The following is a 21,442-nucleotide window of genomic DNA, read 5'->3' as shown; positions in this document are numbered from 1 at the left end:
ATTTAGCCTCCTGAAGCCTAGCACATTTTGCTCTAATTTTAGCGGTTAGGTTTAGAATTTGATTGCTGGGTGGTGTTGTGGCCTGTGATATGAGAAAGTCAGTCTAGATGATTTGGTGGTCCTTTCTGTCCTAATACTCTAAGGATCTCTAAAAGTCATTCCAAAAGCATTAGCATGGTGTTAGATCTCAGCAGCCATATCAGAATCTTGTGTACTAGAACTGATAGTCTTTATTGAATGAGATCCTTCAATGCAGATGGCATGAAAGAAATCTCTATTTTTTTGCTCCAGAATTCTTTAAAGCACATAAAGCAGTGGGTTGGTGCAACCTATGCTCCCTTAAAATGGTTTCCAGATCTTTAATGTATTACTAGAAACTGCCCAGCAGTTACACCACTGCCTGAACAACGCACACATTGTGGTACTACAGCAGTTAAAGAATTTATCTTATCCAGGTTCTGATAAGGGCATCAAAATCCAACATACCGAAGAGTTACTAGGCTGCTGTCTTCAGAAATAATCTCTGGATCATCTTCTTTATCAGGGGACTTTAACATGTCAATACTGAAAATAAGAACGGTAATTACATATTTTTTCATTCTTCTTTCATAATAAAAAAATCAATTAAGCTATTCAAGTTGTATAATCTATGCCTCAGTTTCCCAATCTGTAAACTAAGGGACATACTACTGACCTATCTTACAGGCATGTTGCAAAGGTAAATGTGTTACTCTTTATGAAGTGTTTTGAGCTCCTGGGAGGAAAAAGTCTAAGGAAGTGCAAAGGATTATTAGTTCATAGTAGTTACTTAATATTTGTTTGAGTCATGCCTAGCCAAATCAACCAGTTTCCTGCTTTCCTTCTAAGTTTTTGTTGAAATTGGAAGTGAAAATGAATATTACTTTGTTTTTTTGCCTTTCGTCAGAGGATCTCCTAGTGATTTACACAGGTGATTGAGTTAAGGCCACTCTGCGAGTCAGTTGTAGAATACTGAAAGACCCTAGCTCTCCTGAACCCCAGGTTAGTCTTCCAAAAGTTTACTAAATTATGAACCGAGTACAAATGATAAAGCCTCCCTGTTTTGAGATAGGAAATCTGTGCAAAAATTTGGACAAGATTAAGGCCTCATCTACACTGGCAAGTTTTTGTGAAGTAAAGCAGCTTTCTGCGATGAAACTCCTGGGGTATACACACCGGGAAGCCACTTTGTGCGCAGAAATTGCGCAGTTGCAGTGCTGTAAAAAAAAAAAAAAAAAACCCACCCTGACGAGAGGTGTGCAGCTTTCTGCGCCAGGACAACAGCGCCATGGTGCCAGTGTAGACACGTTGGTCAATTACAGCACTGCAATTGGCCTCCTGGAACAATGCCTATTTTTACGTCTCTGGTCATCGGTTTGAAGTCTACTACCCTGCCCTCAGGTTACCAACCATCAACATCACCCTTTAAATTCCTTGGGAATTTTGTAAATCCCCTTCCTGTTTGCTCGCAATGCATGCCATGGTCTCAGCACATCTTTCCAGGTGACCATGGCTGCTCCGCACACCAGGCGATCCCCCGCTTGGAGCAATGCCCAGCTGCTGGACCTCATCAGTATTTGGAGAGAGGAGGCTGTCCAATCCCAGTTGCGCTCCAGCTGTACCAATTATGATACCTATGGAAAGGTTTCACGATGCATGACAGAAAGGGGCCAAGACCAGGACACAATGCAGTGCCGGGTCAAAGTGAAGGAGCTGCGGAAGGTCTACCACAAGGCGCGGGAGGCAAACCGCTCTCCGGTGCTGCGCCCACGAGCTGCCAGTTCTACAAAGAGATGGACGCAATACTCAGTGGCGACACCACCTCCACTGCGTAGAGCCCTGAGGATACTTCGGGGGCTTGTGTGCCAGTCAAGATTGGACCAAGCCAAGAGGAAATCTTGGATGAGGATGTGGACGGGGCGGAGACCCAGAGGCAGAGGACCACTCGGTTTTCAGAGATGTATGCAGCCAGGAGCACTTCTTTACCCCAAAGTGGCTAGCCAGACACAGCAGTTGGAGCTTGGCAAAGCGGAAAACAGGAGAGGAGGCCCCCGGAAAGTGGCTCTGATTTTGGGAATCGCTGAAGCAAGTTGTTGGGGGAACAAGGATTGCAGAAGGCCGTCTTGTTTTCTGTGTGCTGACCTTGCGCGGAGGGATTTGCAGAAGGCAGGCTTGTGTCTGTGTGATGCACGTACCACCTCATGCCTAGTCATAGCAGCGGAACAGGGTGTTGATTGACTCCCTTGCTTCACGGGAATCTGCCTCAGAGATCTCCAGGAAGCTGTCAGGGAGACACTGGGCAATCTCCTGCCACACGTTCTTTGGCAGAGCTGCTTTGTTTTTTGCCCCATTAAGGGCAACTTTCCCATGCCACTCTGCCATCACTGGGGAGGGGACCATTGCTGCACACAGGCGAGCTTCGTAAGGGCCGGGTGGAAGGGCAGTGTTGGAGAAGACCCTTCCTTAATTCTCTGCTCACGCTCAGCAGCGAGATATCTTCATTAACGAATACAGCCTGTGGAAAATGTGGGGACAGTAATGATTTTAATGGCCCCCCTACAGTGCTGGCTTTCCCCAAGAGCCAGGTGCCCAGTACTGTCCTGAAACACTGAATTCCCATGCCCCTGCGGCTACTCACCATTTGGGGGGGGGACTTGTGTCTCATGTGTGCTTGCCTGGGTCAGCCAGTTAGTGATAGGTATGTGAATAGTGATTGTGTTTTAAAACACTGATACAGTGGTCTGTGTGTTGCAAACAATACTGCTTCTATAAAATGTTGCATTTTGGCTTCACAGATATAGTCTTGGGAGCCCACCCTCCCTCTTTGTTATTGCCAGCTGAACAGCTGCTCAGGATTAGGAAGTGGCCACGAAAAAAGTAGAGGACCTTCTGCATGCTGCACTCTGCAATATCCTTGCTCCAGTCAATACCCGCTGCATTCCACACCTGCCCTGTCACAGTCCAGCCCTGTGGACTCCCAGTACCCACTGCACTCAACACTCATCCATTTACAGTTTAGCGCTGCTGAAGTACAGTACCCACTGCACTGTAGTCCAAAGGACAAGGTTGCATATGATACCTAGACATACACAAATCTTTAATCGTCCCAGAACCCCATCTCCTCCTGGGAGGCTCCCTTCCACCATCCCCCGCAGTGCTGATGTGGTTTTTTTGTTTGTTTCTCCCCTCCAATTGTGGTTTTTTAATAAAAGAATTGTTTTGGAAAGCAATCATTATTCTATTAACTGAAAGAAAAGATAACCCTGCAAAGCATCAGGCAATTTTCCTAAATCGTCTGCACCAATCAAAATCACTCCTAGCATTACAAGTACTGCACTCCTGGGCATAGCAACAAATATTAGTGGCTTTCAGCATCAAATTGCTGCCTCAAGGCATCCCTGATCCTTATGGCCCTGCGCTGCGCCCCTCTAATAGCCCTGGTCTCTGGCTGTTCAAATTCAGCCTCCAGGCACTGAGCCTCAGCGGTCCAGCTCTGAGTGAAGCTTTCACCCATCCCTTCACAAATATTATGGACCGTACAGCACTTGGCTAAAACCATAGGAATATTGTCATCGGCAAGGTCCAGCCTCCCATCTAGGCAGCGCCAGCGAGCCTTTAAATGGCCAAAAGCACACTCAACAGTCATTCTACACTTGCTCAGCCTGTTGTTGAACCGCTCCTTGCTGCTTTCAAGGTTCCCCGTGTATGGATTCATAAGCTATGGCATTAAGGGGTAGGCAGGGTCTCCCAGGATCACAATGGGTATTTCAACTTCCCCTATGGTGATCTTCTGGTCTGGGAAGAAAGTCCCTGTTTGCAGCTTCCTGAACAGGCCAGTGTTCCAAGAGATGCATGCGTCATGCACCTTTCTGGGCCAGCCTGCATTAATGTCCGTGAAATGCCCACAGTGATCCACAAGCACCTGGAGAACCATGGAAAAATATCCCTTCCGATTAATGTACTCGGTGGCTAGGTGGTCTGGTGCCAGAATTGGCATGTGCGTGCCACCTATCGCCCCTCTGCAGTTAGGGAAGCCCATTTGTGCAAAGCCATCCACAATGTCATGCACGTTGCCCAAAGTCACAGTCTTTCGGAGCAGGACTTGATTAATGGCCCTGCACACTGCCGTCAACATGAATCCAACAGACTTTCCCCACTCCGAACTGGTTAGTGACTGATTGGTAGCAGTATGGAGTAGCCAGCTTCCACAGTGCAATTGCCAAACGCTTCTCCAACAATGGGGCAGCTCTCATTCTTGTGTCCTTGTACCACAGGGCTGGGGTGAGCTCATCAAAGAGTCCTATGAAAGAAAAGGAGTACTTGTGGCACCTTAGAGACAGGGATTGCTGGGATGCAAAGCAATGCCTCACAGGGCATTGGACAGGATCCAGGATGCCCAGCAACCCCCTCCGACTTCCCACAACACTTAGTCACAGAAGAGGAAGAGATGCTCTGTGGGATAGCTGCCCAGAGTGCACTGCTCCGAATACCGATGCAAGTACCACAAGTGTGAACATGCTATTGCACAGGCAGCTGACAGTGTGAACACACAACAGCGGTTTCCCTTCAATGCTCTCTGAGAGCCGATGTAACTGCTGGCAAAGAAACTCTGACAGTGTAGACATACCCTAAGGCTAATAAGCAGTGAAGATAAGGATGATGCACACTCTTCTGAATAAAGATAACACTGAAAGTTGCCTTTCAAAATGTTTAAGTGCTCAAGCACTTCCAGGTGTAAGACACTTGTAGGAATTTTCTGGTGGCTTCACAACTGTCATTATTATTATTCACTAAAAGCATTATACTTTATGGTCTCTTTTAGTTAATAGGAGCCTTTTATGCTCAGGAACTATTCTCGTACTGCTCAGGTTGACACATGGAGTATGTAGCTCTGTATGTATGTGACTACTGTACCCATACAGCAGGTACAGTAGTCACAGTGCAAGTTTTCCTATACTGTTATCATGCCTCAAACTTGACTAGAAGCAGTCATCTCTAAAAGGGAAAAAAGTAATTCAGTTTTCATTACCATTCAATATTCGGTGCCTCTGCAAAAACTGGCAATTGGTCTAGGCCGGGGTCGGCAACCTGTGGCACGCGTGCCAAAGATAGCACGCAAGCCCATTTTTAATGGCACACTGCTGCCTGCCGGGATCCCAGCAGGCAGCAGCATGCCATTAAAAATCCGGCCTGGCCCAGCCCGGCCCGCTCTTCTCCGCTCCCCACCCGCGGGGGCAGGGGACAAGGGGCAGAAGCTTGGTCCTGCCAGCTCCCCTGCCTCTTCCCACAGTGTGCTGGGTTCCTGCCCCTCCTCCTCCTCTTCGTCCCTCCCTCCCTGCCAGCCCTTGTGAGGGAGGGGATAGGAGAGGAGCGGAGTCACCACGGAGGGAGGCAGAGAAGAAGCGGGGGCAGGGCCTTGGGGAAGTGGGACATACCCCCTCCAGTCCCCTGCCGTGAGCACCCCACGACCCCAGCCCACACCCCCAGCCCTGACCCCCCCCCACACACACACCCAGCCCTCTGCCCTGAGCCCCGCACATCCCCCAAGGCCCCTGCCCTGAGCCCTGTACCCGCCTCACACACACCCAGCCCTCTGCTTGACTCCTTCACCTCCCCCACGACCCCAGCCCTGACTCTGGCAACCCCACATATACCCAGGCCCCCCACATCCCATGCCCTGACACCTGCACCTCTCTTACATGCCCCAGCCCTCTGCCCTGACTCTTGCACCCCCCACATACCCAGCCCTCCCACACCCCATGCACCCCTCACATCCTGACTCTTGAACCCTCTATCCCCATCCTGAGCACCAAACGGGAGCTCCTGCACCTCCCCCCCCACATGCCCACCTGCACCCCTCCCACCAAATGGGAGCTGCCAGGTAAGCGCTCTACACCCAAACCTCCTACCCCAACCCTGAGCCCCCTCCCTCATTGTAGCTCCCGGCCAGACCCTGCACCCCAACCCTCAGCCTGCTCCTTCACCCCCAGCCCTGTGCTCAGTGCACTCCCACCCTCAGCTCAGTGCAGAGAGAGAGAAAGAGAATGGCCAGAACCAGGGAGAAGGTAGGTACCCACGCTATGTGGGCAGGGCCGGGACTCCAGACCAGCAGCCGGAATCCCGGCTGGCAGGAGCCGGCGGATGGAACCCCTGAGCGGCAGCAGGCTGAGCCGCTCAGCCCACTGCGTGTCTGGGGTTCTGGCTGCCGGCCCCTTGCCAGCTGGAGTCCCAGCCACAGGGCCCGCTCAACCCACTGCCGACCTAGGTGAACGGAACCCCAGACCAGCAGCGGGGCGGCGGCGTAAGATCAACATTTTAATTTAATTTTAAATGAAGCTTCTTAAACATTTTGAAAACCTTGTTTATTTTACAATACAACAATAGTTTAATGTATAGACTTAGAGAGAGAGAGAGAGAGAGAGAGACCTTCTAAAAAACATTATAATGTATTACCGGCACGTGAAACCTTAAATTAAAGTGAATAAATGAAGACTTGGCACACCACTTCTGAAAGGTTTCCGATCCCAATCTAGTCTATACACCCTGTCCTAAAAATTTCCCACCCACCACAGGTGCTAGCCAAAAGTGGCTACTGGAAATGCAACCACCAGGTGCACTGACCTGCTCCATGCATAGAGAGACAACATGGTAGTTAAAATACTGACAGCCTCTTGAAAGTTTTCCCACCATTGCCACACTGATGGAACTACGGCTGTGGGGGAAAAAGGGGTACATTAAAAAAAAAAAGGTCTAGTGTAGACACAGCAAAGGAGGACAATTATTATGGGCAGTTTCTTTTGATGGGCACAAAGTTTTACATAGGCCAATGAACAGCTGTCTTACAGCAAAGACTCTCTGTCACTACTAAACTGGATCAGATTTGAGCCAGTATCTTAGAAGCGAAAGGCTCCATATTCAGTTACTGATCTCCGTGCTATCCAGTCCTCCAATACTGAAACTCTGCTAGGCTAAGGATGTTAGTTGTTGTTTTGTTTGATGTGTATGAAGTCTGCCGAGTTCAGCATGTATGATCTTAAAACTATAGAAAGTATCTGTGAGATGTTGTATAATACAGCACTCTCCTTGTTTGTTCAAGGGCTAAGGCATGAAACTCAAAGTGAAACTGACAGTAAATGAAGAACTGAGTTATTAACCACAGAGAAAAATCATACATTAAAAAGAGTCTTTATGGTATCCCTTTAAACCTCAGAGTGCATGCTATTTATGCTAGCAAAGTCTCTATTTCATGGAGTAGCACTGGCTGTAAGCTTTCAGTCAGTGCTGGCTGCAACATCAGACTCACTTCTTCCTGCTACAATACATTATGATAAATCCGGTTGTTAGGAAGAGATTAACTACTAAGGACGCACAACAAAGACATCCAATTGTTATCAAACATGAAGACTCTTGTGTAGAAAACATCTTTCCACAGAAGTGAAGTTTTGGTTCTGGTCAGATGCCTTAATTGTAATAACCCAGTTTATGGTGTTTTATATTAAATTTGAGATGATTTTGGTTTATTTCACCATAGGGAACAAATTCTCTTAAGGTTCTTATGTTACATCAGTATGGCACTAGCTTTAACTCTTCCACTCTCCTGCGTGTTACCCCATAGAAAGTTACCCCTTTTCACGTTGATAAGACAGGAGGATTCATTTACTAGCACCTTTTGAAAAGAAAATTTCAGTGATTAGTTATAGTGTTCTGGAATCAGACTGGGATTCACAGTCTCAGTCTGATCCTTGGTTCCCACGTTGCTTGTGGCTGCATTGGCTCTATACCTGATGCAGATTACTTCTCCCTCAGCACCAACTCATCTGTATCAGCTAGAGCAGTGGTTCTCAAACCGTGGGTCGCAACCCCATTGCCAGGGCTGGCTTAGTCTTGCTGGGGCGCAGGGCCGAAGCCAGAGCCCTACCGCACAGGGCCCAAGCCGAAGCCCAAGGACTTTAGCCCTGGGCAGAGGGTTTCAGTTATAGGCCCCTTGCCTGGGGCTTTGGCTCTCCCAGGCGGTGGAGCTCAGGTTTCAGTCTCCCACCCTGTGATTATGTAGTAGTAGTTTTTGTTGTCAGAAGAGGGTTGCAGTGCAATGAAGTTTGAGAACCCCTGAACTAGTGTGTTGGAAAGGGGACAGAGTCATAACTGTATCCTCTCCTCACCTACGTGCATAGGAGCTAGGAATAAGTGGCCCCACAGAAGCTACTCCCCAGTTCCTCTGCACAGACTGGTGATATGGATCAAAGGACATCTTATGCCCCTTTGTAAGGCTGCTCACAATTGAGCCCTTAGATAGCTGGTAAATCTATATTAAAAACAAAGCTTAAGACAGTTTTTAGAAGTTTTCTGGTCAGTACTCAGTATTTCCAGTTAATGAATAGCAGCTGTGTCTCTCTGAAAGCTGCCATTTTGCTAATTCTTCCTCAGAATGCACTTCTTAATGCGACGTAGCTAGCGCTACAGGAGAGTATCTGAATTAATAAAAATAAATGTTTGCAGTTGCTGAAAGCTAAAGGATTTTTTAAATTCCTCTCCCCCACAACCAATATCCCTTCCCCTCTCTTCACAGAGTTTACCTTGCAACTTTGAAAATCTCCAACTTCCCATTCTCCAATAAGGAGAATACATCCAACATGTATATCACACCTTTTATCCTGAATATCCCAGAGTTCTACTCCAAAAATAGAGCTACATTCACCCACACTCCCCACATAAGAGATGGGAGATATCTACACGCCAAACTGCAGAGCCAGGAGAAAATGTATTCGTCAGGCCCTTTTGACTGTTCCATCTGCACACTGCCGACTAATCTACTTCCCTGCGGAGATGTCTAACATTCCAAACCCCTGAGCAGCTTCAAACAGATGCCATTTAAAATATCCTGCCACATAAATTGCTTCTTTCTTTCCCCCATGAACACAGAACCAGACAAAGAGATGCAACAATCAGTCACAGACTAGCGATAGGTTATTTATTATATGTATTACCATCGCTTCTAGGAACCCTAGTCACAGACAAAGACCCCATTGTGCTTGGCATTGTACAAACACAGAACAAAAAAAGAGATGCCTAAGGAGCTTACAATCTAAATGTAAGACATCCAAAAGTCAACAGATGGATACAGACAGATAGGGGGAGCACAAGTAAACGATAAGCATTGGCTAGCATAACAGGCAGTAGTCTCAGCACATCAGCAGCCTAACAAGTGTCAAGTTCTTTGTAGGTGTTGCAGCAAAGATGAGTTTTCCTATCCATATCACGCAGAATGTCGGGTACCTGCAAGTTTTCTTCAGTTAGCAACTTCACGATTAACCGCACTGCCATCCGCGATGTCTTCGTAACAGTTAACAGAGCATAGGAGAGAAATGCGGGATCCATCCCTTCTCACAAAGATGCCGGGGTGCACAGCAAAGAAGGGCCATTGAAAAAATGCCACAAAAGAAAGCTGGAAGCCCATGGAGTGCTGGGACAGAAAAAAATGTATCATGGGACACTGAGCCTGGTCCCAAGATGCGCCACAATCCGCTACGCCTTCCGACAACACCTAGCGACAGGAGGACTGTGGGATCAGTACGCACAGTGCATTGCTCACACTGTAGATGATGGTGCCCCTACTGTGGGCGCCATCTGCCAACAGAGGGAGCAAGTGTGACCGTGAAATTCCAATTTCTATTATGTCAACATCACTTTTGTCAACACAAATTGGTAGCGTAGACATGGCCTTAAGAAGAGATTTGAAGTGAGATAATGATGTAGCTCTTCAGATATTTATAAGATATGCCTCCCAAGCATACAGGACAGGATGGGTGAAAACATGAGGTGCTTGTTTGAAAAATTTTACAAGTGAGCAATGGGGACTGGCACCATCGGCCAATTGGAGGCCAGCACCAACAGCTCGATAGTGAATGCGATAGGAAACTGGGGTGGGAATAAGCCATGAATGGTCTCGAAAGTGAATATGAGCAGCTTATGTTTACGACAGAGATGGGGGAGGTAGTGGAGGGATGCAAAGAGAGGTAGGTGACATGGTCAAAGCAGCCAGCTAGGAAAATGATCTTTGGAGAAACATTCTGAATGGCTATGAGAAGGACAAGATGGCATTTGTCAAGGCCAGAGAGAGGAATATTACAGAAATCAACATGAGAGCCTGGATGAGAGTTTTAGCTGTGTGGATGGATAGGAAAGGCCATATCTTGGAAATATTATACAGAAAGAATTGGCAAGATTTAGGGTATGTCTACACATACAGCACTGCAGTGGTGCCGCTGCAGCATGTCTGGTGAAGATGCTCTGTGCCAATGGGAGAGAGCTCTCCTGTTGGCATAATAAAACTACCCCCACGAATGGCAGAAGCTGTGTCAGCAGGAGAAGTTCTCCTGCTGACATCATGCTATGCACACAAGCGCGTATGTCAGGGTAACTTATGTCACTCGGGGGGTGGTTTTTTCACACCCCTGAGCGACATAAATTATGCCAACATAAGCTGTAGTGTAGACATAGCCTTAGAGATAGCCTGGATGGGAAGGCCTAGAGAGAGGTCCAAGTCAAAGATGATGCCAAGATTATGGACCTGAGTGACAGGCAGACTGGTGGCATTATCCTCACTAATTTAGAAAGGAGGTAACGGGGAGGGTTTAGGAGGGAAGATTAGGAGTGCTGCTTTAGCCATGGTGAGCTTGAGTTGACAGCTAGACACCCACAAAGATGTCAGACAAAAGGCTGAGATTTTAATTTGGACAGAAGAGGACAGGTATGGAATAGAAAGGTAGATCTGGGAATCATCATCTTGGGAGATGAACTTGTGTTCATGGATAAGATCTCCCTCTATACCTTATCTCTGGGCAAAGAGACAGGGACCAAGGACAGAACCCTGTGGAACCCACCACAGAAAGCTGGAAAGGGGGCAGAATGAGGAAGAGTCTCTGAAGGACACAGTGAAGAAGCAATCAGAGAGGTAAGAGGAGAACTAGAAAGGAAGTGAGTTATGGAAGCCAAGATAGTGCAAGATTTAAAGAAAAGCATGGCTGACTGGGTCAAAGGATTCTGACAGAAGCATCATAACATAAGAGAGCCAGGAACACTCATTTTCTAAAGGGGTGACACTTTTGTTTCTATATCTAGTAGTCTGAGACATATCAGATATTAGAATTGCATCACTTTCCACGGAAGTCACATTTTTAGATGTTTTTGATTTGTTAGTTATAATTTCCCTCTCTAGCAAGGGCCCATACAGTTGGGATCAAATTTGTCCCTATGTAACTTCATTAAAGTCAGTGGAGTCACATAGGAATAATTAGACCCATGATATCAGACCCTGGATTTATTTGAGTATACTATATATAGTACAGTATATACTCAAGTAGTATCGAACATTTAAAAACTTGAAATATTTCTGTAAACAAGTTTTTCTGTATAGTTTGTGTCATATGCAGAACACATGCTGGCACATATAGTACAAAGGTTTTATCAGCACCAATTTGAGATGACAGGTGTAATTCACCGTTTCTGCCATTTGCAAAAAAGATGGGCACCCTATACTGATGCTGGACAAACAAACACATGCATACAGAGGTACCTCACACATGGGGGGGGCAACAGACAGCTGGTTCACAGCACACTAATGATCCTTGCAGAGGAATATTCTAGCCAAAGCAATCAGGACAAACTGTTTTACAAACAGTGCCATGAGCTCTTTCAACACCAGTGCAAAACAAACAGCTGACAGTCTCTCTTGAAAGACAACGCAGTGATCTACATAGAATTGCGGTGATTTGTGGAATTGGTTTTCACAATCAGAATTCCTAAGTTGATCTTCTGAAGTGGTTATGAAAACTGTTGTATCAGAATACCTCTATGTCTACATATAGCCATCTTTGCAGCCAAGACTGTAAACAGGTCTCTCCCAGAGGAGATACAATGGAGAAAGATTAATCTTAAAGACTGTACTTTGACCAAACTAGAGAGGCTCCTGCAGCAGAAAGAACTCTGCCTGGCCCCAGAGGACTCTGACCCAGTCCAAAGAATGCTCAGAAGGGGTGATGAAACTGAGACAGAGAAATGCACGTAGGGCAGTGATGAGCTGCCAAAATCTTAACAACCCGTTCCCTATAAAAAGTTCTGATTTAAGGGATGTGCCAAAAGGTGGAGGTGGTGTAGTGGCAGGGAAGAGATTGCACAGAGGCAAGAGGGGCTCGTTGCAGGGGTGCAGTGGCAGGGAGGGAGTGGCACAAGGGAGAAGTGGGCAGGAGGGGGTTGTTGCAAGGGGCTGGCAGGCGGGGGGGTGTACATGCCCAGGGTTGTTGCAAGGGGGTGAAGGTGGCAGGGAGGGGGGTTTGCACAAGGGAGGAGTGGGCAGGAGGGAGATGGCAGGCGGGGGAGGGGGGTCCCCGAGATTGATGCAGGAGTGAAGGTGACTGTGGCTGGCTGGGGGGGGGTTGCCGGGTGGAGATTGCCCAGAGGCAAAAGTGGCAGGACAGGGTGGGTTGTTGGGGCGGGGGTGCACAGGGGAGAAGGTAGCTGGTCACTGGGTGTTGGACGGGGTGGCACTGGCTGGGGGAGGGGTGCCCGGGTTGCTCCCACATATACCATTCCCCAGACCAGGGACTGGACCTGCCCACCCCCCCGGTGCTCCACGGACCCGTGCGGCTCCCCGTGGCCCAGCTATGTACCTTGCAGGCGGAGTAGACACCCAGCTTCTCCGCCCGAAGAGCGGAGCGCAGCTGAGCCTTCTTCCCCGCACTGCAGACCGAGCTGGGCTCCCCGCCGCCCCTGGAGCTCTCAGTGGCGGCGCAGGCAGGCCCCCGCCGCGCCCGAGATGGGCTCCCCACCACCCCTGGGGCTCTCTGTGGTGGTGGCAGCGGCAGCCAGCCGCTGAGAGCCCTGGGGGCAGCGGGGAGCTTGGCCCGCGGCGTGGGGAAGACGGCACAGCTGCTAGTGCTAGACCCTCCCCTTCCCCGCTCCACCGCTGGCTGCTCCCCCGGGGGAGGGACTGGCCATGCCGCAGGTGGCCCCTCTGGAGCTGGGAGGCGGGGAGCAGCGGCAGCCCTGTGCTCCGCTGTTTAAAAAAAAATTGGGGGGCACTGCTTTTTGGCGCCCCCAACCACTTAGTGCCCTAGGCGGCTGCCTAGTGGTTGCACCAGCCCTACCCAACAGAGCCCGCTGGAAGTCCCACACCTAACCACCCCCCCCCGTTCCCCATCCCCTGACTGCCCCCCCCCCGCTCCCTGCCCCTTATCCAACCCCTCCTTCCAGCCCCAGCCCAGCCCCCTTACCATGCTGCTCAGGGCAGCGTGTATGGATGCTGCGCGGCCCACTGGAGCTCACAGCCCCACCCCCTTACCATGCTGCTTAAAGCAGCAGGAGCTGCAGAGCTGCCCAGGAGCAGTCCAGATCATGGGTGCCGGCGGCGCGGCATGCTGAGGCTCTGCGAGAGGAGGGAGGGGTCGGGGGAGCCTCACGGGAGCTCAGGGAGCCGTAACAATTTTTAACAACTGGTTCTAAAACTGGTTTAAAATTTAACAACCAGTTCGCATGAACCGGTGCGAACTGGCTCCAGCTCACCACTGATGTAGGGTATATTATTTTTGTACAGATCTATGTATTTGTGCAATGGTAAGTACAGAGGAATGGTGGTTTAGAATGCTGTGCAGTCTGTGTCTGTGTTTTGTGTTACACCTACCACATGCCCTTGAAGAGTCAGCCTGTGGAGTGGACCCAGAACACCCACACCGTTTTGGGAGAGCATGTGTTCAAGCTTTGTTCGGTGTCTGGGGATTCAGTATCCAGCTCTCATAGGGGAGTGCTAGACAGAGGGTCCGGGCCCCAAGACGGTGTAGTGTCTGTTCAGATGCTGGAGTCTTAAGGCACCCAGTGATTCAATGGCTGGATGCACTCACAGCTGTTTAAGCGCCCAAGAGGAGGCATTTGACTAGGTCTGGGACAGGAAATCAATTGCTCTCCTCTGGAAAGATACTCTAGAGTGGTATAAATAATACCAGGGATAAAGAGCTTAGTCAGACTTGCATAAAGTGGAACCTTTGGTCCCTGGAAACAGACGCCCACTAAGCCATTCCTTCACCGTGACCTTACTTACATTGGATAACCACCGTAGCAAACTCCGGTTGTTAATTTTTTAAGTTATTTAGAACATGTTTTAATATTTTATTATTATTTTAATATTTTATCTGATTTATTCCTTGTAATTGAATACATTACCTTTTATATTACATATTTTTTTCTTAAAGACAGTACTTTTATCACCTTTGAGACACTAATACTAATGACACTAAGTACTAACACTTAAAGACATTAATACTAGCTTAATACAGCTTTATAACACATACCTGGAGATACTTACAACTACACCTCCTAATAAAACAAGAAGGTTAATTGGGGCTGCAGTGAAATAAGGTACTTGCAATCACACCTCCCCTGACCTACCTAAAATCCACACTGATCTTTGAGTCTAAGCCTGCTGTACACTTACACAATGAATAATTCAGCAGGTGAACTAGAATAATGAAGCTTAGTTCTTTCCGTCTTCAAAGCACTTGACCAACATTAATTATTTAATCTCTAAATTAATTTCTTAACATTTAGAGGTTTGAACATAGCCACCGAAGTACCTGAACAGCAACCCACAACGGTTATCTAAGCAAAACAATAATTGCCCATGACACCTGTAGGATAAGTATAGCTTTTTATACGAGTTAATTTATAATCCAGGAGAAACTGAAGGGTCTATAAAAATCAGTTCCACATACAACCTGATAAGATTAGTAGGTACGCAAGTGAAATGTGATTGATATCCAAATCAAAACCAGACATGTGCATGGAAACTGGATGACCTATTAAAGCAGACAAATGAGGGTTTTTAAGAGATTTAGTATAGGCATAGGATGCTAGAACATGCACCAAGTTAAATATTATTTGATTGTTTCTTAATGTCAGATAATTTCATAAGGTAGATTGTCGAGAATTGACATTTGACCACGTCATGTATTTTAACAGGATTTAACTATGGAAATTATAAAGTTTTAACTATGAATTCTTTTTTATAAAGTTCCTTCAGCCCATTACAAACAGGCTGCTTTCATTATCTTTTTTGTTGCTATTTAAAGGGGATAAGGGAGGAGTATTTCTCTCTCTTTCCCTCACACACTAGCAGGGTTGTGAGTTCAATCCTTGAGGGGGCCATTTAGGGATCTGGGGCAAAAATTGGGGATTGGTCCTACTTTGAGCAGTGGGTTGGACTAGATGACCTCCTGAGGTCCCTTCCAACCCTGGTATTCTATTCTATTCTATAATGGGGGATAAATTCACTTTTTAATTGAAATCACTGTTTCATTTATGAGAACAGTAATTGTAGATAAAACCGAAAATGATTACATCCAGGATGCATCTGCTTCAAGTAGAAATCCTGTGAAGTAAGGGTTACAAAAGGGATGAATTTGGCCTGTTGCTTCTCTCTAATACAGACTGAAGAATGCATTCAAGTTGTTACCCCATCCCAAAGAAAAAGAGGGACAGAAAAAATACAAGGGAAGGAACTGAAAGTAATCAGAGGCAGTCTTGGGGGTTGGGAAGGCCTGTATCAGGTGAGATTCAGAAAACTAGGGCTGTTTAGTTTGGAGAAGAGAACAACAACATTAGAGATTTGGGAGGCAATTTGCAGCAGTGCCAGACCATTTTTTTTTGTATTTTGTATTTTATCAAAAATTTATTGACAGTCAAATGTGTGAGGCTACTAGGACAGTTTGAAAGTCATGTTCTCCCCTCACATTGCAGAGACGTGTTTAAAGCCTTCTGTTCACATCTGGACACTTAATGTTGCTCTGTGGCTGAATCCCATGCTCTTGAACCATCTGTATTTGTCTGTGTAGTCAACTGCGCAGGTAGTCCCACCCATCTCAGACACTTTAGTTTAGTGCTGCTTTCGTCTGAAGGAGCATCCTTCTGTAAGCCTTGCCTTTCCTCCAGTGGCACAGCACAGTTGAGCAGCCAACACATAGAACTACAGTCTGAGCATGGCTGAATACAGTGGTGATTTTATAGCAACCTGGACACTTCACGTCCATGAAATAGGAGTTCGGACTCTGGACCAGATGCTTCTTCTTGTGTTTCCGCTTCTCCTCCTCGGGGGAGGGATGCAGCAGGTCTTTCGCCAGAGGCATGTTCGCGTGGAGGCAGCCGGGGCCGAAAAGATCATTCCCGGGTATGCACACTTGCCTTCCTTCTGCTACAAGACCAATGGGCTGTCTGGTGACTTGTTCTCTACCCCAGACAGCTTCTACCTTCCCATATTCTCTCCCACTCCTTTCTCCTAGATGGCATTAGAGTTCACAGCTCTCTGCACTGCACAAGACAATATGAAGTGAGTGCTGTTGTGTAACATCAGAGGGGAATGACACATGGGACAACACTGCAGGGGAAAAAGAAAATAAAGGAGGAGAGATCTGCAGGAGGAAGACTCAAGACATAGAAGATATAGAAAAAAACAAGGGGAAACTGAAGGATGATGAAAAATTAAAAAGCACACGTAAAAACAAACAGAAGGGATTAAAAAAGCCTGTGGAACTTGTTACCAAGCATATGGCTTCTCCCGTGTGCACAGGCTGCAGCTGTTTGCAGTAAACTTTAATGGGGAAGGATACCTGGCTATGCCCCAGCTGACCAAGACCGTGAGCTAGGGAGGGAGGGAGAAGGGGTCAGGCTCCACAACTCTTCACCCCTTAGCACCTCTCCCTAGAGCAGTGGTTCTCAACCTGCGGCCCAATCAACATAGAGCTGTGGCCCATGTGACATCCTCAAGGCCATACAGGTAGTATTGGATGTGGCCCACAATGATAAAGAGGTTGAGAACCACTGCTCTAGAGGTTGGGGATTCTTATTTTGGAGCACTCTGCATGAAGTTACGCAGTACAACAGCAGTATTCTTAACTATTTTCTTGTTAAATTGAAGACTTATTATCAACAAAGAGAAAATAGTTAGTAAAACAAAAGCGTTTGAATAACATACCTCAACTGAATAATTTGCAAAGCCCAGTGAGATACTTAGGTAGATAAAGAAAATAAAAATGTTCTCTCTAGATGTCAAGTCTCCTTACTGACCGTTCCTGGTGAGCCTGACAGCCTCTCCCCAACATGCAGAGAAGATGCCTCTCTAGCCCTCACCTAACCTGCTTGTCAAGACCCAATTGTTAGAATTCATTATCATATTAGGGTGAGGTTACATGAACAATTCCACATAGGAGTGTATGGAGAAGTATGGTCTGGAACAAATAAAGTTGGCTTTGTCACCAACACAAGGATTACCGTCCTGCCATTACCCCCAGCATTCCTGTCTGCAATTCCTGCATGCACAGGCCATTGTGATCTCAGCCTCTGTATATATTTCTCTCTGGTCAAAATGTGCATGTCCATCATTCTCGGAGTTAAGATAATCTAGTGTAACGGCATGATCTGTTTCTCTAGTAGTGGTCATAGCAGTAGAAAGGATTTATCAATTTTCCTTGCAATGAAATATATACTGAATATACATACAGGCCCTGAATAACAAGCACCTTTTGAGAGATCCCAAAACACACAACAAAATATAAACAAGAACCACTTTCAGCAGCAACTGTAGCTCAGCCACTCCTGGGATGAAAAACAAAAGCTATTTGACAGCACAAAGACACACTATCTAGTTAAGACAGGAAGTGAAGAATACTGTGTCCAGTTGAAACTACAGAGAATATGTTAGGTAGGCAGAAATATGGCAAACTGGAATTTGGCTAGGGACACCCTACTTCTGTTAAAGTTAATTGCAAGTGACTTCCACTGTATGTCTTATCTAGAAGATCACAATTCTAGTAGCATAGTGCCACCTAGCACAATGCTGTGACACAGGGTATGTCTATACGGCAAAGAAAAACCTATGGCTGGCCACCCAACTCAGGTTTGTGGGGCTTGGGCTGCAGGGCTGTTTCACTGCTGAGAAGACCTCCAGGCTCAGGCTGGACTCCAGGCTCTAGGAGTGGGAGGGTCCCAGAGCTTGGACTCCAGCCCAAGTCCAGAAGTCTACACAGCAATGAAATAGCCCATCAGCCCGATCCCCACAAGCCTGAGTTGGCTGGCACAGGCCAGCCATGGGTTTTTCTTTGCTGTGTAGACATAACCTCAGAGGCTGTATCTACACTGGGAAGGCTTATGAAAGAATTCCCTCTGGTTCTGCTAAGTCAGTATTAAAACCAGCAGGAGCCCTAATATAGGCAAGGTTCCAGTGGTCTAAGCTCCTTTTCTCTATTTCAATAGACCAAGTCCAATCAAAACCGTAGAAAAATTATTTTAGCACCGGAACCTTGTCTAAATTAGAGCGCCCAGCAGCGCAAACACTGGTTCAGTTCAAGTGGTGAGAGAATGGTAGGAATTTTTGGTATGTTTTTCCAGTGAAGACAAGATTGAAGAGCGCCACCTACTGAATCAGAGACACTCCTTCCTGCAGCATCTGAATGATTCTTGCAGGCCTTCCTTCTTCAATAGCTTACTAAGCTCTAATGTTTAGGCCTGGTCTACATTGGGGGAGGATCGATATAAGTTATGCAGCTTCAGCTACGTTAACAACATAGCTGAAGGCAACGTACTTCGATGTACTTATTGTGGTGTCTTCACTGCGATAAGTTGACGGCTGACGCTCTCCCATCGACTCTGCCTGCGTTTCTCGCCCTGATGGAGTACCCGAGTCGACTGGAGAGCGCTCAGCAATCTATTTATTGCGTCTAGACTAGACGCGCTAAATCGACCCCCGCTGGATCGACTGCTGCCTCTTGATCCAGAGGGTAATGTAAACAAGCCCTTAGATAATGCTTACTTATACCTGACGCATGGATCTGACACTTACATAAGCACTCCATAGTTTCCCCCTGTATTCATTGTTACTATCTCCCGTCTTCAAACTGCAACAAGAGATGTTTTTGCCACCCTACTCCAGCAGCTTTTCCTCTGCCAAGTAGAGAAATTGAGGCACAAAATTTGCCCAAGGCCACACATCGAATCAGTAACAGAGCTAGAAACAGAACTCAAGTGCGCTTCTAAAAAATATACTCTAGCTCACCACAAGTTGTTGGGCTTCCTGCAAGAACGAGTGGGTGAAATTCTGTGACCTTTCTTATGCAGGAGGATAGATTACAAAACCGTAATAATGGTGCTTTCTGGGCTTAAAAATCCATTAACTTTTCACTCCAAGTCTGTTGCTTTGGCCATTAGACAACTCTCTCCCCTGATACCAGGGCCCAGCCTTAAAATTTACTGGTCTGCAGGCAGGCGTGAGGCTCCCAAAGGAGTAAAGCTAAACTAGCTTATTACAAGATGCCTCCTCACCAGTCTTAACAATAGAGGTGGGAAAGTAAGACTGATCCCCACACCCACATTGCAAGTCTATGCAGTGGCCACAAAGAGTCAGCTGTGCTGCTTGTGCTTAAAGCCAGCCCTGCATGCAAGGCAGACTAAGACCAAGTCTATACTTAAAACTTTTGCCACTACTGTACTATCAGTTAGAGGTGTTCTTTTTAATGACATGTTCATACCAAATAGAGCCCTAGCGTGGGCACAGTTGTTGTTATAAAAACAAAAACTCACTCCTGCCAGCACAGTATATTTAGTTCAGGGAACTAGCAGAAGTTATACTGACAAAAGCACTTTAAGACCATATCTACACTTGAAAGCGTTTACTGGAGTAGCTATACCTGCTAGCCCTCCCTAATGGATACACAACTTGCACCACCAAGTCTAGCTCAACCCAGTTCCCCCAAGCAGGGCAAGTTAGAGCCACGAGCCAACTTTTTCGCCAGTATAACTGCAACTGCACTAGAGCTTTTGCAGGGCACAGCTCCGTGAGACAGGAGTTAGGCGTGTATAAAAACGAAGGCGACACCCTCCCCTCCCCGACACAGCTTGTGCCAGCAAAGCTTTTAAATACAGACCAGGCCTAAGGAAATGAGCAGCTCCTGCTGAGGCTGAACAAACGCCTCCTACCACTCTGGGTCAGCACCGCAGCACGCAGACCCCTCCTTCCTCTCTCGCCAGGGGCTCATGCTTTTCATGCAGTACAAAGGCTTTTGCTTCCCGGGGGATTGGGAGAGGATTGGGATTCCCCCCCCGCCCCGCCCCGCCATGCTCCAGTTGCAGTTACCTGCACACAGCCCTAAGCTCTGCTGCAGTCTCCAGCCCGCAGCCCAAATCCTCCGCCACGGCGGCAGCCCCGTCCTCCGCCGCCGCCCCCTGCACGGCCAGGTCTGCCCCGTTCAGGTTCTGCTTCCAGAGCGCGCCAAAGGAACCCACGTGAAACACGCGAGTGTACAGTTCGGGCACCTCGGACTCCGGCCCCACGCCGCGAGCACGGCCGCTGCTTCCAGCCATGTTTACAGCACCCCGCGCGGGAACCCGGCGACCGGCGGGCCCGGTGCGTTCTGGGCTTTGTAGTTTCCCAATCTCCTGCCTCTCGGCCAGGAAGAAAAGCAGGACTTGTGGCACTTTAGAGACTAACAAATTTATTAGAGCCTAAGCTTTCGTGAGCTACAGCCCACAAGGCTCCGGTCCTAGAAACCCAGCCTGCTGGTGTCCTTGCCCTGGAGCGCACAGCAGCCCCCGCCAGCTGGGCACAGCTCTCCGGCCGAAACCTTCCTGACTATTAAATAGGCTGGTGAGAAACTAACTTCTTTTTAACTCCTTAATATTTGTCTCTTCTTTAAAAGGTTCTTTGCTTGCCTAATAAATAAAAACAGTAACCCTGAGCACAGCACTCATTGCAGGCTCTCCATATAACCAAAATGCTGCTAGCAGGGGGCTCTCATGTGCCCTGCTGTGGGATGTCAAGACAACGCTGCATATGTGAATATTTTTTTAAGAAAACTACTTGTAGGTTTAATAATAACTTCCCTCTATTAAAACGCCTGTGATCCCCAAACACTTATTATTCCTCTGTGTGTTTTGCCAAAGCGAGTGAGGTGCTTTTCCGAGAGTTATAGAGAGAAGGCCCCTGCCTAGAAGAGGTTACAATCGAAAATCCTCCAACTGCAACCTGATCTGTGTGGGTGGACTCTCATGCCCGTGCAGCGCCCCACTGACTCCAGTGGGACACCACACAAGTGTGAAGGTCCAGCGGTGAGGCTCATGTTGCAGGATTGCCGCCCACAGAGCAGGTTGTACAAATGGGACCGCTCACGGTAGTAAATTTATTCCCAATTGCGTGGGTTTACTAGAGTTCGTCAAAATAATGTTTCGCAGGAAATTTCACACAGTACTTTAATTTCCTTTGAAAACTCTCTGTATTTATTGGCACAATGAATAATTTTGTTTTATCATGGTGAAAAATTACATGAAAATTTTGAACAAAATGAAAATGTCATATTTGGCATTTTTGACCAGCCCTACTATTTAGGGTTGGTGC

General features: G+C 47.3%; 3 protein-coding genes across 3 annotated transcripts in view; 1 reads left to right on the top strand and 2 right to left on the bottom strand.

Moving 5' to 3' along the window:
- Positions 1 to 20,473, bottom strand: part of SNAPC3 (small nuclear RNA activating complex polypeptide 3) — a 33,925-nt gene extending 13,452 nt beyond the window's left edge. The window contains exons 1-2 of the mRNA XM_038402538.2: positions 20,186 to 20,473; positions 487 to 564 (exon numbers count right to left, since the gene is read on the bottom strand). Of these exons, the coding sequence (XP_038258466.1) occupies positions 487 to 564; positions 20,186 to 20,412 (305 nt within the window). The 5' untranslated portion in view covers positions 20,413 to 20,473. The remainder of the gene's footprint in view (positions 1 to 486; positions 565 to 20,185) is intronic.
- Positions 15,729 to 16,236, bottom strand: LOC119855797 (40S ribosomal protein S27-like). The gene is given in 2 exon segments (XM_038402539.2): positions 15,729 to 15,995; positions 15,997 to 16,236. Coding segments are annotated over 2 exon segments (249 nt in total). The 5' UTR covers positions 16,188 to 16,236; the 3' UTR covers positions 15,729 to 15,937.
- Positions 20,474 to 20,674: 201 nt separating the features above from the next.
- The window catches only part of TTC39B (tetratricopeptide repeat domain 39B), a 171,019-nt gene continuing 170,251 nt past the window's right edge, over positions 20,675 to 21,442 (top strand). Inside the window, exon 1 of the mRNA XM_043514788.1 lies at positions 20,675 to 20,695. The gene's annotated coding sequence lies outside the window, so the exon portion shown is untranslated. The remainder of the gene's footprint in view (positions 20,696 to 21,442) is intronic.

The sequence above is a fragment of the Dermochelys coriacea genome, chromosome 5, assembly GCF_009764565.3.
Source record: "Dermochelys coriacea isolate rDerCor1 chromosome 5, rDerCor1.pri.v4, whole genome shotgun sequence".
Lineage (NCBI taxonomy): Eukaryota > Metazoa > Chordata > Testudines > Dermochelyidae > Dermochelys > Dermochelys coriacea.
The sequence above is the reverse complement of the archived record's forward strand: the minus strand, read 5'-3'. Positions and strand labels throughout refer to the sequence as shown.